This window comes from Cheilinus undulatus, linkage group 22 (assembly GCF_018320785.1).
Source record: "Cheilinus undulatus linkage group 22, ASM1832078v1, whole genome shotgun sequence".
Classification (NCBI taxonomy): Eukaryota; Metazoa; Chordata; class Actinopteri; order Labriformes; family Labridae; genus Cheilinus; species Cheilinus undulatus.
In genome coordinates, this window is record NC_054886.1 from 17,805,570 (window position 1) to 17,820,638 (window position 15,069).

Sequence of the window (15,069 nt, forward strand, 5' to 3'; positions counted from 1 at the left end):
AGGCTAACTTACCCCGCATTTACCATAATTTTAGGGGGGAAAATTGCATCAGAGGGGGTGAGGGGTGGGGTAGTCGTTCAAGTAAATATGCAGCTTATAACTATAAATTGAAAATGCAAGCCGTATTACCTCATATAATTTTGCTCACCTGCCAATTTTGGAAGAATTAACTTGGCATTGCAGGTTGATCTGTTGCTAATCGACAACCACGGTTGGCAAATCACCCACTATAACATTTGATCTTGATAAATTTGCTCTCACATATTGATTAATTACCTGATATGCTGATATGTCTTTGGTCACCATAACAAAAGAGCAAAACAGTGATAATTCTACAGTCGGCAGTGGTTTTACAATCTTGTGGAGTGCAGCTGTAGTGGCAATGCAAAGCTAATATTCAAACTATGTGTGACTTGATCAGTATTCCAGAGGGAATAGATCCGAGATTAAGATGAAAAACAGCTCAGCATTGGATGCTGATGCTACAAAGAAACACTTTCATGCCCCTCTTGCCTCACATCAGCAGTGAGGATTGTATTGACTCAAGTGCACGATTCCTTTGATGTGTTTTCATTTATTTACTTGTAAAGATAGGAGCATCCCTAACACAACATGCAGAGGTTTGTGAAGTCCTGCATGTTTGACCACTGCTGCACTTGCTGCCCATACACATATGAAAGAGAAGCTGCCCTGATAGAATGCTCACAAAGTCACGACATGGATAACACATTCACACTGCGGTCGCTTCTCTACCTGGATCCTGGAGCCACTCTGCACACAGTTGTGCACGCAGCAGAAGTCAAGGTAAAAGATAATGTGTTTATTTAGTAATCAGCAAATAGCTTTTATGCAACGGGTAAGTGGCGAAGCCTGTGAGGCCTTGATAAGATCGTTTGCTTTCAGGTGTTTCCCTGTCGCGCAGCGTACACCATCAAGTGCAAATTGAATAGGGTGACCTTTTTTGCTGCAGAATCAAATTGACTGCATTTCTCCCCAAAAGATTCTGCCATTTCAATTACCATAAATTTGTGATATTGCGTCCCCTTCGTCGTACGCACAAACACATGCACACAAAGATGTCGAATAGGACAATGACACAGAAGCACACCTTTTGTTTGAAACACTGTAGACCACTATATCTTGTCCACTGTACCTTGGCTCTCCTTGCGCTGGCATCTTTCCGAGGAAGACATTACTGTGACAAATGAAACGCCACAAAATCCTCGATGGGCTTGGCAGGGCCTGAAAGGTCAGAAGCTGCATTTGTGCGCAGGTGTATGTGTGTGCGGTTGTAAAGTGTGTAAAGGTGGTGTCATCAGCAGATAATAACATTGAGTCCTCTGTGCAAAGATAAAGAAGTTCTGCTCCATTCTGGTCCCCTTGCAAATCTATGTAAATGTCAAAAATGTCAAAACACAGCCTCCTGTCTGTGTGTAATTGTTTTATTGATAGCTTCGCTTGACTGCTGGTGACAGTAAAGCCAGGAAATGTGGCAGTGGCCTGTAGAAAAATGGACATGGAAAGCAGTCTGTGTTCTTTTTTTTTTTTCCTGCCTCCCTCTGCACGTGCTCAGTCCCCCTCCCTGTGTTCCTCCAGCACATTATCAACAGTGTAACAGCATGTTCAAAGGCCCCTTGCTTAGTGGTGCACATTCAGAGCTGCCGACTTAAGCAAATAGCTATTTGCATGCCATTAGGCGGGGAAAAAAAACAGCAGAGGGAAGCACCATTCCTCACCCCATCTCTGCATCTAGCTGAATATTCCTTATTTTGAGGCTCCAAATCTCTGTTTTTTTTTCTCCCGCCTCCTGCTGTGACAGTCAAAGTCGGAGCAATCACAGCAATCAGTGCCTCCTCGTGCCAAGTCGATCAGGAAGTAGCTGCCAAAACAAAAGAGTGAGTGTCCAATCATTATGATGGCGTGTGATTCTGTGGTGTTAGCAAACGGTTGCTTGGACCATCTGTTGGACGGCTGTAGAAGGAAAACAACAGCAGCTTTGGGCAGGAGTGTAGATGGCGAGACTTTGCAATCCTCCCATTGATCCTATTGGGTTTTTTTTCCCCTTGAATTGTTAAAGAATGCAAAATAGGAAATTCTTCAAAAAGAGCTGCTATGATTAATCGATTAATCACTTAGGAACAGAGACCATAACAGTTTCAGACATTTGTCTTGCAGAAATTTCAAACAGTTGGTGGTTCAGGCTTCATAAAAATGAGGATTTGGTGTTTGTATTAAATGGAATAAACAGTGACTATTAATCGTTAAGAGGATAATTAATCAAAGTGTATTTTTTTTCAATCTATGACTGTTACAGGTGTTTTTTTCAAGCTAAAATCCTTACACTGGAAGAAAGTCAGCTTTTCTTATGTCAGAGTAAAAATCGATGAATCTGGCTGGTGTTGGTACCAGATGTGTCCAAACTACTGTGCAGCTGAATTGATAGATTGATTGATATTTTAATCCAGGGGTGTCAAGCTCAAGGCCTAGGGGCCAAAGTTGGCCAGTTATACCCGGCCCACCAGATCATATCATACTTTTATTATAACTGGCCTACCAGTATGAGGTCTGCAGATTTCCTTCAGTATAATAATGTAAACTTAACCTTGATGATTGAAAAGATCCTTGTTAAGTCATAAGAATTTAAAAGGGTAAAGAGATAAAACAATGTGATAAAAAGTCAGGAATGTGGGGAAATAAATTTGTGTTTTCATTTCCTATTTTCTAATTTGCATCTTACAATTATGTCTTAAAGTTATAGTTTTGACTTTTTAAATCATATTTTGTCCATTTGGATTCGCAGTTTAAATTTGTAAGTCAAATTTTTAGATTTTAAATTCATGAATTTGAATTTTAATCCCAAATATTTACCTTTTTGATTTAAAATCTTAAATTTTTATCTCATCTTTGGACCTTTACAACTAAATATTTTTAATTTTATCTTTTATTTAAGATTTTATGATTTAGAATTTTATCCTATATTTTGACCTTTTAAATGTATAAATTTGAATTCTATCTCATATTTCACCTTCAAAACTCTTGATACAGAATTTTTTTCTTACATATTGACCTTTTCGACTCTTAAATATAACTTTAATTCCCAGTGATTGACCTTTTTGATTAAAAAATTTAACTTATTGGTTTAAATTTCATCTCATATTTTGACCTTTTAAACTCATGATTTTAAATTTATTCAGTACTTTAACTGTGAAAAATCATGATTTTAACTTATTAAAATTATTTATCCTCAATGTTACATTTTCCCCCTATAATTGTTTACCAGTGAAGGTGAGGTTGACGGTTTATGGGAAATTTTGACCCAGTTAGGCCGTCAGGTTGGACCCAAATTCAGAATTTGGCCCCTGTGATTGAGTCCGCCATCCTTGTTTTAATCATTCAGTTTAAGATAGATAGTTTTTATGTTTTATATGTAAATCCACACCAGAAAATCTGATAATGAATGTCTTTTTAGATCAACTTAACCTTGGAAAAGGGAGTTTGTCATGGAATGAAAAGGATTAAGAGGACAGTAAAAAGTAACTACATTTTCTCAGAATTCAGTCGTTGATCTGCATTGCTGTTGCATTTTGAAGTTCCACCATTTTACATGTAAAGTGTTTTTGTTTTAGTTTGTTTGTCATAAACTAAGGTAACTGACTTCCTGTTTGGATAAAGACCTGCTTTTTTCCAAAGGAAAATAAGGAACCTTGGGTAGATTGAGGATTACAGTACAACTTTAATTGGAAAAAGGAGTTTGTAATAGACTGAAACGGAAAATACAGGAGTATAAAAGTGAAATGTTTGTTTTCTTGTGTATTAGGTATTGATCAGTAATCAGAGAAAGAGAAAGGATGGTATTGGAGCCTCTTTATTAGATTGTGTGAGATACAAATAATGCAATGTACTAAAGTTGCCCACAATAAGACTCCCTTCTTGTCAGATCTTCTATTTTCTGGTTTATCATGTACATTTGAGATCTAAATGATAAATCTTTACCCACTAAATGCAGACAAGATTGTCCAGTCAAGCTGATTTTAGGCTTCTCCATCCTACTTAGCCATAATACCACAACTGGCCTCTTGCTAATCCCTTCGCTCTGGCAGGAATTCACTATTTTGTGCCTCTGTTAAAAATGGCGCTCCTCTGAAAGAAGAGGAAGCTCTGATTCAGAATCTGACGGTTTATATGCCAAATGTGCGCCTCATTCTCAACGGCTACGTGACTTATACATCAACGAGGAAGCGGTTCGACCCATCAGCGAGGACCAGGATATGTATGCGCAGAGATGATGCATCTCCTGGGAACTATTTGAGACTGTTAGAGCACTATCAGATGAGCTGATGTGAGGGAGGAAAAAAAGGGAAGTGAGGAGAGGAGATATTTGAGAGCCAGCCAAAGAGGGAGAGAGAACTGTTTTTACACATCCTGACACAGGCCAGATCGGATTGAGACACCAGCCCAAGGGATGTGAGCTCTGTTGTTCTTTCTAGTTCTCTGTGGAAAAAAAAAAAAATCCCTTTGAGTGGTAACCCTACTGCTGCTGCTGCTGCTGAGACTAACCACCTGAACTCTGTCACACATCTGCTGAGATCAGCTGAGCCTGTCACATGCTTTCAGACCTACAAGGGCCTTTCTGTCTAGCTTTGGGTCGGATATCGTGCAACTGGTGGTGTGCGTTTACATGTAGGCAACCAGATAAATTCACAAAGGATCAAAGAGCTGAAAGACAAGGTAAAAGCTGAAAAATGAACGTACTACTTCTATCTATACAGCAGTTAATACATGCACACGTCTGTGTCTCAGTCTCCAACTAACTACTATTTTAATTACTGACTAATCAATAAAATATTTTCCAGAAAGTATTGTATTTCACAATTTTATTGCAAAATGGATATACACTTTAACTTGCATTGAAGGCTCTGATCAAAAGATGCTCCCCAAGTTAGTCAAGCTTTGACTTTCCAGGGAGTGTTTGCAAGAAACCCCCATATGTATGGTTGCATTTATGGCACTTGAGTTGAAACAATAAAATTAGTTCAAAAGCAGTGAATACATAGCAGCATGACTCTCAATAAGAGGATGCAACACGCTTTGTGCTATAAAGGAGGTGGCTGGGGTGGAGGAGCAGCAGCAGCTTGGTGTATCAGTATTAATGCATGCAGGGATTAGTGAGAGGTGTGTTGAGAGAAAGAGCTGTGATTGGCTGTGGGGGCAGGGAGTCAGATGATCATGGCTGGGCGTATGACTATGGTGTCCTCCATGAACTAACGCTGAGCTTTTACTGTACAGTCCTACAGTGTATCAACCTTGCAATGTCAATGGATTGGCCCAACTCTATGTCTGTCACCAGGCATATCCATCTCAAAAAGCTCCAGTCCACAACGTTTGTGCCAAACTGAACACAGTTTGGACCAACCAGTGTCACTTGAGGAGAACGAGGCGGTAGCCAAGGGCGAAGTTTAGTTGTGCCATGAGGTGATAGCAATGGTTTCTGCTCAGTGTAGCTGTTAACTTAAAACATAGCTTTATCAGAACTGGACCATATTTCTTAATATGATAGAGAGCAAAGAACAGCATTGAAGGTGTTTATGCTCTTCTGCCGACCTGCTTCAGCATGGATTAGCGATCTTTGTAGTGGAAGGGGGGCTTTGTAAGCTAGTAGCGATTAGCTTGGATGTAGCTGTAGAAAGTTGGCAGTTTAATCAGACCTCAGCCAAATTTCTTTATTGAAACAAGAGCACTTTTGATAGTTACAGCACCAATTGCCTGTCTAGCCTCCTGGAGCTGAGCACGCGTATAACCTCATTCTTTCTTGTCATCCTGATTGGCCCATAATGAATGTGACAGATTTGTCTAATCACTGTTAGAGAATTTTTTGAGAAGTCCTGCCCTTTCCAAATGCTCTCTATGGGAGCTTTCCCAGATGAATGTGAAACATTTCCCTGCACTAGATATATGAAACAGACAGGTAAACAGTGTTTAATGCTGGTGGTAAAATACTTATTAGTCAAGTTTTGCTAGCATCAATTCAGCACTAAACTTCTTGCTTACTGGTTGTGGTGTTTATTAGTGTTGTAGCAGTAATGGAGGTTGATGTTGTTGGTCTTTTTTTGGCCAAAGCATTGATAGAAAGAGGTTGGCTTTCCTGACATCCTTTCCAGTTCCTCGATTAAGGCCCCTGATATCCTTCAATGCTAATTCAATTGAGAAAACTCGAACTTCATTTTCTGGTAAAATACAAACTGGTTAAGTATTAGCAGCTTCTAACAACATTTAATGTATTGTTTATTCGTTGAGGTGTTTAGTCTACAGACCGTTATACTTGTTGTTGTACTCTTTAGTCTTAATCTGGTAGCAGTCTTGTATGGGTCTTGATGTTGGTTCCTAAAATTCAAGGATAGGGTTTAGATTCACTGCCGCCTCGTGCACACAGACAGAGACACACAGAGGGACTTAACAGTGTTATGTATGATTTCATCGCTCCGCATAGGCCATAATCACCCTCTCTCCATCTCAGTAAGCTCATGCTAAATGACCAGACGTCTCTGGCGGCTGCTATGATTTGTCTCTGTGCATCTCGCCGTACCTGCCTCCCTCTCTCCCTCCCCGCTTCCATATGCTGCGCCTGTGTGACCGGCCGACGTGTCAGGCCTGACTAACGCCTTAACGGCGAGCCTGACGTTGATTTATTTCCTCTGAAATCTAGGGGCCGGGGGGTAATAACACAGAATGACATTATTTGTTTATCAAATCCAAGGCTGCTTTTCTTGGCAGAGTCGAGATGTGACGATTTGATACCAACCCCCCTATTCCTCACGCGCACATATACCCCCCACCGTTTCTGATTGTGCCATGATTAGAAGGTCTGGCTACTCGCTTAACCTCATCCAAGGGAATGTTTTTGAAATCTGACAGAGCAGAGAGCAGAGAGGGGGAGAAAAAGATTGAGATGAAGCAATGCAATTAAATTGTCAAGGCACAGATTTAACCCCGCCACGCAATTTGGCGCCCAATTTATTAAGAATGTTTTCTGTCTGAACTGACTGGATGCTATTTCTCTATCTGCAGAAAGAGAGAAGGAACGAGTGAGCAGAAAGAGACAGTGAGAATAAACAGTACTTTAAATACCAGATGACCCATTTAATGGGAGATATTTTATCATCCCACATCCAGAGAGGCTGCCACATGTTCTGCCTCTCATTTGAAGATAACAGCAGCGGCTGTTTAGTCTGTTGAAACTTCATCTTATTCAGTGATCAGGTCTATCATTCGGGCTCTTTCACAACACATTGGCTTCCTTTTAACATGTAAATGATGCATTGCCCCAAAAAGTTCATTAAAATTTGATCCCTGGCAAATTTGCTCACGAGCGTGGAATCCTCAAGAAGCAATTAGCAGATTTAATTTGGCTATTTGCCCCAGCGTGCAGAAGTGGGTGTTTGTTTAAAATAGCACCTTCACCTTCCGTTATCAGCCGTGTGAATAGTATCTCCTGGAACACAATGCTGCGCAGTGGAACTCAATAAAAGAGTTAAAGGCAAGGACAACCTCAAAGACAGCATGCCTGATAACAAAAGGGCCTCACCTAATAATGAATAACTGGAGTCGGCTTTCTTTTCTCCGACTTGGGGAAAGCTGGGTTGAAGGAGGGGCAAGAGAGCCTCTGCCAGCACTTGCCAGCATGTTTTATGGCTAATTGAAGCATTTGGAATAAAACAGCCACAAAATGGCACCCTTTAGAATTGAAGCGGGGTTAATATATTGTGATCCCACAATTAGCCCAGGATTGTTAAGATCTCTTTAATTCGGTGAGGTCCATTAAGCGGGATGGGCGAGAAAGTACTCCCACAGAGACAATTTTTCTCCCCTCGCTTTGTTCTTCCCTGCCCTCTTTTTCCTCTCAGCAGCTGCTGTAGTAATCAATATAAGTGGACATGTCCGTCAGCAGGTTGCCAGGTTATCCAGGCATCACCCCCTTTGGGTGCCATAGCTCCTGAAGTCCACCCACGCGGAGAGGGTTTTTGTTTATACATAAACAAGTGAGTCAGACGTAGAAGAACTTTGGTGCGGCTGCTCTCCAAAGTGTGGTCATTAAACTGGCATTGAAGAGCTCGCCCTCGTGGACAGGCGTATTAGATCACACTCTCTCCAGGGTGGAAATGATCACTGAGCTCTGCTCTTTACCCCAGTTCCTCAAATCCCCACTTGGCCCAAGAGTGCCTCCACTAGAGCTGCTGTGGCATCTGCAGCCTGATCAGCTGTGTTTTTACAAGTGTCTCTTTCAAATATGAGAGTTCCTTCTGGGTTATCTACAGTGTAGTGTGGATGTGAACGTTTCAGGAAGCCTGCACTCCTCTAGTGTCACAGGAATCGAGTGTAAAGCATCAGTTCAGGCAGGCAGGCTGCCATATAATTGAGATCAGCTGATCTCACACAAGCCCTCATCTGGTGACTACCAGCTGATTTCCTCTAAGCGTGCTATTGGCTAATCTCACTCATGCTGCCATCTTTAAACTGTTGTAGCCTGGCTTAGCTTTACTGCTCCCTCTACAAGCCACTTTCCAATCCTCCTCCACCCCAGCTCCTCCTTTATTCTGCTTCCGACTTAATTAAGTCATTCTCTTGTCATCGATACCTGCTCTAGGTTTTTTGCTGCTTCTCTCCCTGCCTCAGGCTTTCTTTGTTGGCTGAAGAAGTGCATGGGGATCCCAGAACAGCCACACCATAAACAACAGCAATGAGAGCATAACTTAATAACTGCCAATATACTGAAACATTTATAACAGCATATCAGGTGTTTCTTGTCGAAGGGGTCCAGACTGAAATGAAGCTCTGTGTTCATTCATGCGGGACACGGTAGTCATACACCCGTGATCGGCTGACAGCTAGCTGATCCCAAATATCCCCTTCCGGCTTCCACAGCCAATCACAGTGGTAGATTTAAGACTTGTCACTAATCCCAATTAGCATTAATGCTAATGCACCATGCTACTGCTGCTGCTGGCAACGCTTAACCTCCTTCACCCCAGCCACCTCCTTTATAGCATAAAGCTTGTTACACCCTCATATGTAGATTCATGCTACTATGGATCAATTTCTTTCGAACTACTTTTTTTGTATTCAGTGCACTTTGTCATAAATGTATCCATCCATATCCAAGGATAAGCTCCCTGGAAAGTCAAAGCAAGCTACTTGACAACCCAGGGAGCATCTTTTGAGCTGAGCCTTCTCCACCAAGTAAAACTGCAAAAAAATTTTGCAACAAAATAGTTAAATGTATGATGAGAATGTTCCTGAATAAAACCTTTAAACTCAATCTAAAAAGGGGACTGGAGCTTCCACATCCACAGCATTGCCTGGATAGTAAGCGAGGATGGACCCAGACAGATGGCTGACTCATTAAAGACTCATTTGTGATAATCTAAAATGATCCTACTTTCAATTTCTCATGCAAGGATGCATGTTTGGACCTAAGAAAAGGGCTCCGGATTAATACCTATCCGCTTAGTGCTCAGGTAATAACTTGGGGAAGCTGGAAAACGGTGAATATATCAGTCGCACAGTGGATTTGAAGCTCCTTGCAAGTAATTAAACAGCATGCCACCTCATACAGAGCAATTTCCTGCAAGGCATTTGCCTGCCAGTGCGGCATGGCCCCAGTCTATGTCGTGTTATCTCTTTGAAATATGTCTCCTTTATCATTTTTTAATAATGACTGAGTGCTCTTGTTGTTAGGAGAAAATGTACTCAATAACCATCAGATTAACAATTCCTCACTGTTAGTGAGATATCTGGGCGTCCAAGATTAGAAATTAAAATTGGAGGAGGAAAAGGCTGCTTTGACGTGGGTAGGCAAACCTGCTTCCATGGTGCCAACCATGGTGGGTGGGCAAATTTCATGCATGTTGAATTTGAGGCATATTTTTTGGAATCTAGGTTGGTGGCGCCATTGGCATAATGATGGCACCACACCGTTACCGAGCGATAATAATCCTGCCATGTGCATAAAGGGATTTGCTCTTGTTGGGCTGACCATGGAATATCCTCAGGTGATTGCACTGTTTATCTTTCCACCGTCTTAAGCCTGAATAGCGCCGGAACTTCAACTTCCTGCTGTTTTTCAACCCTTATCAAGCAATTTGCATTCCTCTCCATCTGAATATCCATCTACCATGATATTATTGCTTTTTTCCCTTCAAATGCATATATATCATCCCGACTAAGTCTCACACAACCAGCTGCAACTCCTCTGCAACATCAAAGCCGATCTGAGTGAAAGAACAAGCTTTATTTCTCATGAAATGTTGATGCTAACTTCATGAGCTGTCATGCCAACAGTTTAAATATATCACATTTATTTAGCTTCGGCGGGTGGTAATTCGTCTTATCTGAGGATTGCTCGCAAACATCTTGTCGGCAAGCCAATCATCTCCTGATTCTGCGGGGGAAGTGAAAGGAGAGTCAACTTCTCCTTATTGTTTCCCCCACTCCACACCTCAGCACACCCCAACCTCAGCTCCAGCCCGTCCCCGCCTTCCCTAGATACTTGCTTCTTGTCAGCCCTGGTAATGGGTTTCTTGGGGGAGATATTATTTTGGTCCAGTAAGCTGCATGCTTAAAATATGAGTGACAGGCTTGACTCACTTGTGCGGGGAGAGAAATTTGTTTTTAAAAAAAGGCTGCCAAAATAGAGCCAGCTCTGCGGCTCTGGAGAAACCGAGAAAAAAATCTTCCCACTCTATTAACAATGAAAACCCGCATTCTGCCACCCACCTTTACTTTGAAAAAAAAAGACATGTAACTTTTTCCCTGACTAAAATGTCCTATTTTCCCCATCTCTCTATTTTTCTGTTTCTGTCTTCCCCCCTGTTCCCCCCTCCTAAGAAGATAGATGAAGAAAATGAGGCCAACTTGCTGGCAGTGCTTACAGAGACACTGGACAGCATCCCGGTGGATGAGGACGGATTGCCTTCGTTTGAGGCCCTGGCAGATGGGGACGTGACCAATGCCAGTGACCGGAGCTGTCCATCCTCCCCTGACGGCTCGCCGCGCACCCCAGAGCCTGAGGAGCCTTCCCTGGTAGGCCGTCTTTCCCCCCACTCCACCACTCTAGGGTTACAGTGTTATCCAGGCCGACACCGTTCCTTTCTTCCTAATAGTAGCAAGAATTGGCCACCAAAAGTGGCCATTTATCTTTAGACTTCTGCTTTTGGCAGAGCCATATTCACCACAATATGTCGTGTGAAAGCATGCAAGAGATACAGATGCAATGTGGAGAATAGGAAATGCGTTACTTCTTAGGCACTAATTACATAACAGTGCTATTGTGGCGCCAATTCAATGATACCAACATTGTGTTAGGGCCAACTACCATTGACACGCTGCCACAAGCCCTGAAATCAAGCAGGCACGTAATGAAAGTACAGAAAAAAAAGAAATCCATCTCATTTTGTCTTCTCTCAGTGGGTCTCAACTAATCCCCCTGTGCCCAAGTCATCTTTTTGGCAAAAAGACAGCCCTCTTGATGAGAAGTCAGCTTACCTTTGCGCTGTTATTTTTACACATAACCACGCCATCTGGGCCTTTCTTTGGCTTAAAGGCTTTGACCTAAAATGTTCTGTTATGTTCAGTTATAGTCCATTTTATTCCATGCTGGTCCTTTTCCAGATGACCTTTAGCCACATGCCCGAGTGTGTTTATTCAATCACAGTGGAGAGGCTGGGCTCTGTGTACACGAAAACACCTGCATAGGAGGATAGACTTGTCCTGTCTTATCATATTCAGCAATAAGAACCTCCAAAAGTTAAAACATGTGCACAATTGTATCTTTATCTAGCTGTGATTTTTGTCTCCTGTCACAGGTGGACTCAGAGGAGGACTTAGAGAGTGCCCTGGTGTTTTAAAAATCACAAGTGCCCTCTTGTATGCTCCTGTGGTGCATAAACACAATAAAGTGCCCCCTTTTGCATCCTCTCTGTGGACATATTTTTGCCAAAGTGCCCAAATTGGTGCCCTCTGTGTGAACAAAAAATGACAAGCTCTTACATGCCCTCTGTATCAATCATATTTGACAAAGTGCCTCATAAGTGCCCTCTAAATGGATAAAATTTGACAAAGTGCCTCATAAGTGCCCTCTCAAGGCACTTAAGAGGGCATCTTTCAAGCTGATGTTGATAAAGAGTGCACCCAAAAGGTAATGTGTCATATTTTGTCCACTGTGAGGGCACTTAAGAGGGCACTTTCTCAATTTTTCTCTGTTAAGAGGGCACTTCTGAGGTCATTTTCAGTATTTGTCTATTTAAGGGCACCATAGAGGGGACTTAGTCAAATTTTATCCTATTTACAGGGCACTTTAAAGGATAGATTTTCAAATTGTGTCAATTAAGATGGCACTTATGAGGTCATTTTTTCAAAATTTGTCTTTTTGAGGGCATTTAAGAGGGCACATTGACAAATTTTGTCTTTTCAGCAGGCACTTATGAAGTCATTTGTCATATTTTATCCACTGTAAGGGCACTTTAGAGGGCACCTTTTCAAGTTGTCTTTATTTGGAGGGTACTTATGAAGTCTTGTGCAAATATTTTTCTATTTAAGGGCACTCATGGGGCAATTTGTCAAATTCTGTCTATTCAGAGGGCACACAGGAGCTAATTTGTCAATATTTGTCTATTTAAAGAGCCCTTATGAGGGCACTTTTTCAAATTATGTCAATTAAGAGGGTACTCATAAGGTAATTTGTCATATTTCTTCCACTGTTTAAGCAATAAAGTGGGCAGTTTTTCAAGTTTTGTCTTTTCAGCAGGCACTTATGATGTAATGTGTCATATTTTGTCCACTGTGGGGGCACTTTGTCAAATTCTCGATTCAGAGGGCACTTATGAAGTCATATGTGAGTATTTGCCTATGTAAGGGCACTTATGAAGGCACTTTGTCCAATTTTGTCTATTTCGATGACACTCATGGGACAATTTGTTGAATTCTGTCTATTCAGAGGGCACACATGAGGTAATTCGTCAATATTTGTCTATTTAAGGGCACTTATGAGAGCAGTTTTTCAAATTTGTCTGTTAAGAGGGTACTCATGAGGTCATTTGTCATATTTCCTCCACTGTTAGGGCAATAGGGCGCTCTGTCAAATTGTATCTATTTAGAGGGGTACTAACTGGTGACTTGGAGGGCACTTTTAAGAGTCTGAAGAGACAAAATTTGGCAAAGTGCCCTGTTAAGTGTCCTGCTAATAGACAAATATTCACAAATTACCTAATTAGTACTCTCTAAATAGATGCAGTATGACTTAGCGCCTTCACAGTGAACAAAATATGACACGTTACCTGATAAGTGCTTTCTAAACAGACAAGATTTGAAAAGGTGCCCTCTTTAGTGCCCTGTTCTTGGACATTATTTGACATATTAACTCATACATGCCCCCTAAATAGATTAAGTTTAACAAAGTGCCGCTGATGTGGACAATATTTGAAAAAGTGCCCTCTATACTGATACAATTAAACAAAGTGCCCTCTTCATTCATGACAAAGTGTCTCTAGTTTTCCTAAAATGGACAATACAAAATAAAGTGCCTTCCCTGCTGCCTTTCCAGCAGACAATAAGTGATAAAGTGCCCTCCAGGTTTATCTTCCATTGGGCCAGGTGTCCTCTCATTGGATGATACCACATGCCCATGTGCCATAAGCTCCTTTGTGTAAAGTTAATTTTCATTGACATCCTTCCTTGTGTATCTTTGTTGAATCAATGGTGAAATGGTTTTTAACTCCTCATCCATTTTTACAGAGGTGTACTAAGTATAATCATAATAAAAATGTTAAATCTTAACCAGGATTTCTAACTATTTCATTATAAATCGAACTAATAATGGCAACTTTTTGAACAGTGGTGCCCCATGGTGCCAAATCCTGCCCCTCAAACATCCTGAGTCCACCACTGTCTCCAGCGCTGCGTTTACAAAGCATAGGATGTCTAATTGAAAGACAATGGTAATTTGCATAACTCACCCTCTCTCCCCCACTCCCTCCTCCCCTACTTTCTCTCATTCTGTTTGGGTCCGTCTGCAGCTGAAGAAGCTCCTTCTGGCACCCGCAAACTCCCAGCTCAGCTATAATCAATACACAGGTGGCAAGGCACAGAACCATGCAGCCAGCAGCAACCACCGGATCAGACCACCACCTGCCGTCGTCAAGGTAGGGACACACAAACGTGCACGGACACACAAATACATGCACTTGAAATGGCTTCGTGCTGTTTCGGCTCATGTACACACTTTTTTTTTTGTTAGAGTTCGTTATATTCCGTCTTGTTTCTGGCTCTTCCTCCCTCCCCTCTCTCACACTTTTCTTGTTTTGGTGGTCGCCTTTAGAAGATGTTAGACTGCTGCTCTAGTCGGCTATCCCAGGGGGCCCTCTCGTAATGAAAACAGGCTGATTGCTGTTGGGCTTTCCAGGCGAGGCTTCGGCACCGTTGTCTCATTAGCTCCACCACTTATCCGCCTTGGTATGGTGCCTGTTGAGAAAAAAAAAGAAAGAGAAAACAGCGACAGGCACTCTTGCAGCGAGATTGATGCCTTGAGACGACAAGATCAAAATATCAGACTTGATGTTCTCATTAGATGGCTCTCCAAAGGATTTTTTCTTAAGGGAAGGGGCTGATTGAGATTAATATTAGTCTTGTAAGTATCATAGGTTCATGAATGATTTACATTCATGTCATATAGGTTAAGTGTCATTTACAGCCTACACTAGCCCTGTCTTTTAAAGACAGAACCTGTTTTATGCTTATGCAGATGATTAGCGTCATCTGCATGTTTAAAAAAAACATTTGTATGTAATCAAATAGTGTGCTACAGACACAGATTTGTGTGTTTAGTGCATACAATGTTTGCACATGCAGTGTGTCAACCCTTCCTCACTCAGTCTATTTTCATACTGTGCCTTTGAGTCATCTGTTTCTGGAGCACAGCGAATGAGGACTCCCGGAGGACATGGTGCACATACAGAGTGGCACACTGGTGCTCGGAGGGGCCACGCAATTAAGATGATGGGCGGACCGCACTCCCTCCAT

The 15,069-nt window shown here is 41.8% G+C and overlaps 1 protein-coding gene across 5 annotated transcripts in view; it reads left to right on the forward strand.

Moving 5' to 3' along the window:
• Positions 1 to 15,069, forward strand: part of ppargc1a (peroxisome proliferator-activated receptor gamma, coactivator 1 alpha) — a 418,523-nt gene that overhangs the window by 379,351 nt on the left and 24,103 nt on the right. For 3 of the 5 annotated variants that reach the window (XM_041779708.1, XM_041779709.1, XM_041779711.1), the window contains exons 3-4: positions 10,882 to 11,076; positions 14,067 to 14,192. In XM_041779708.1, coding sequence (XP_041635642.1) covers positions 10,882 to 11,076; positions 14,067 to 14,192 — 321 coding nt within the window. The remainder of the gene's footprint in view (positions 1 to 10,881; positions 11,077 to 14,066; positions 14,193 to 15,069) is intronic. The other 2 variants (XM_041779710.1, XM_041779712.1) reach the window with 1 other exon arrangement.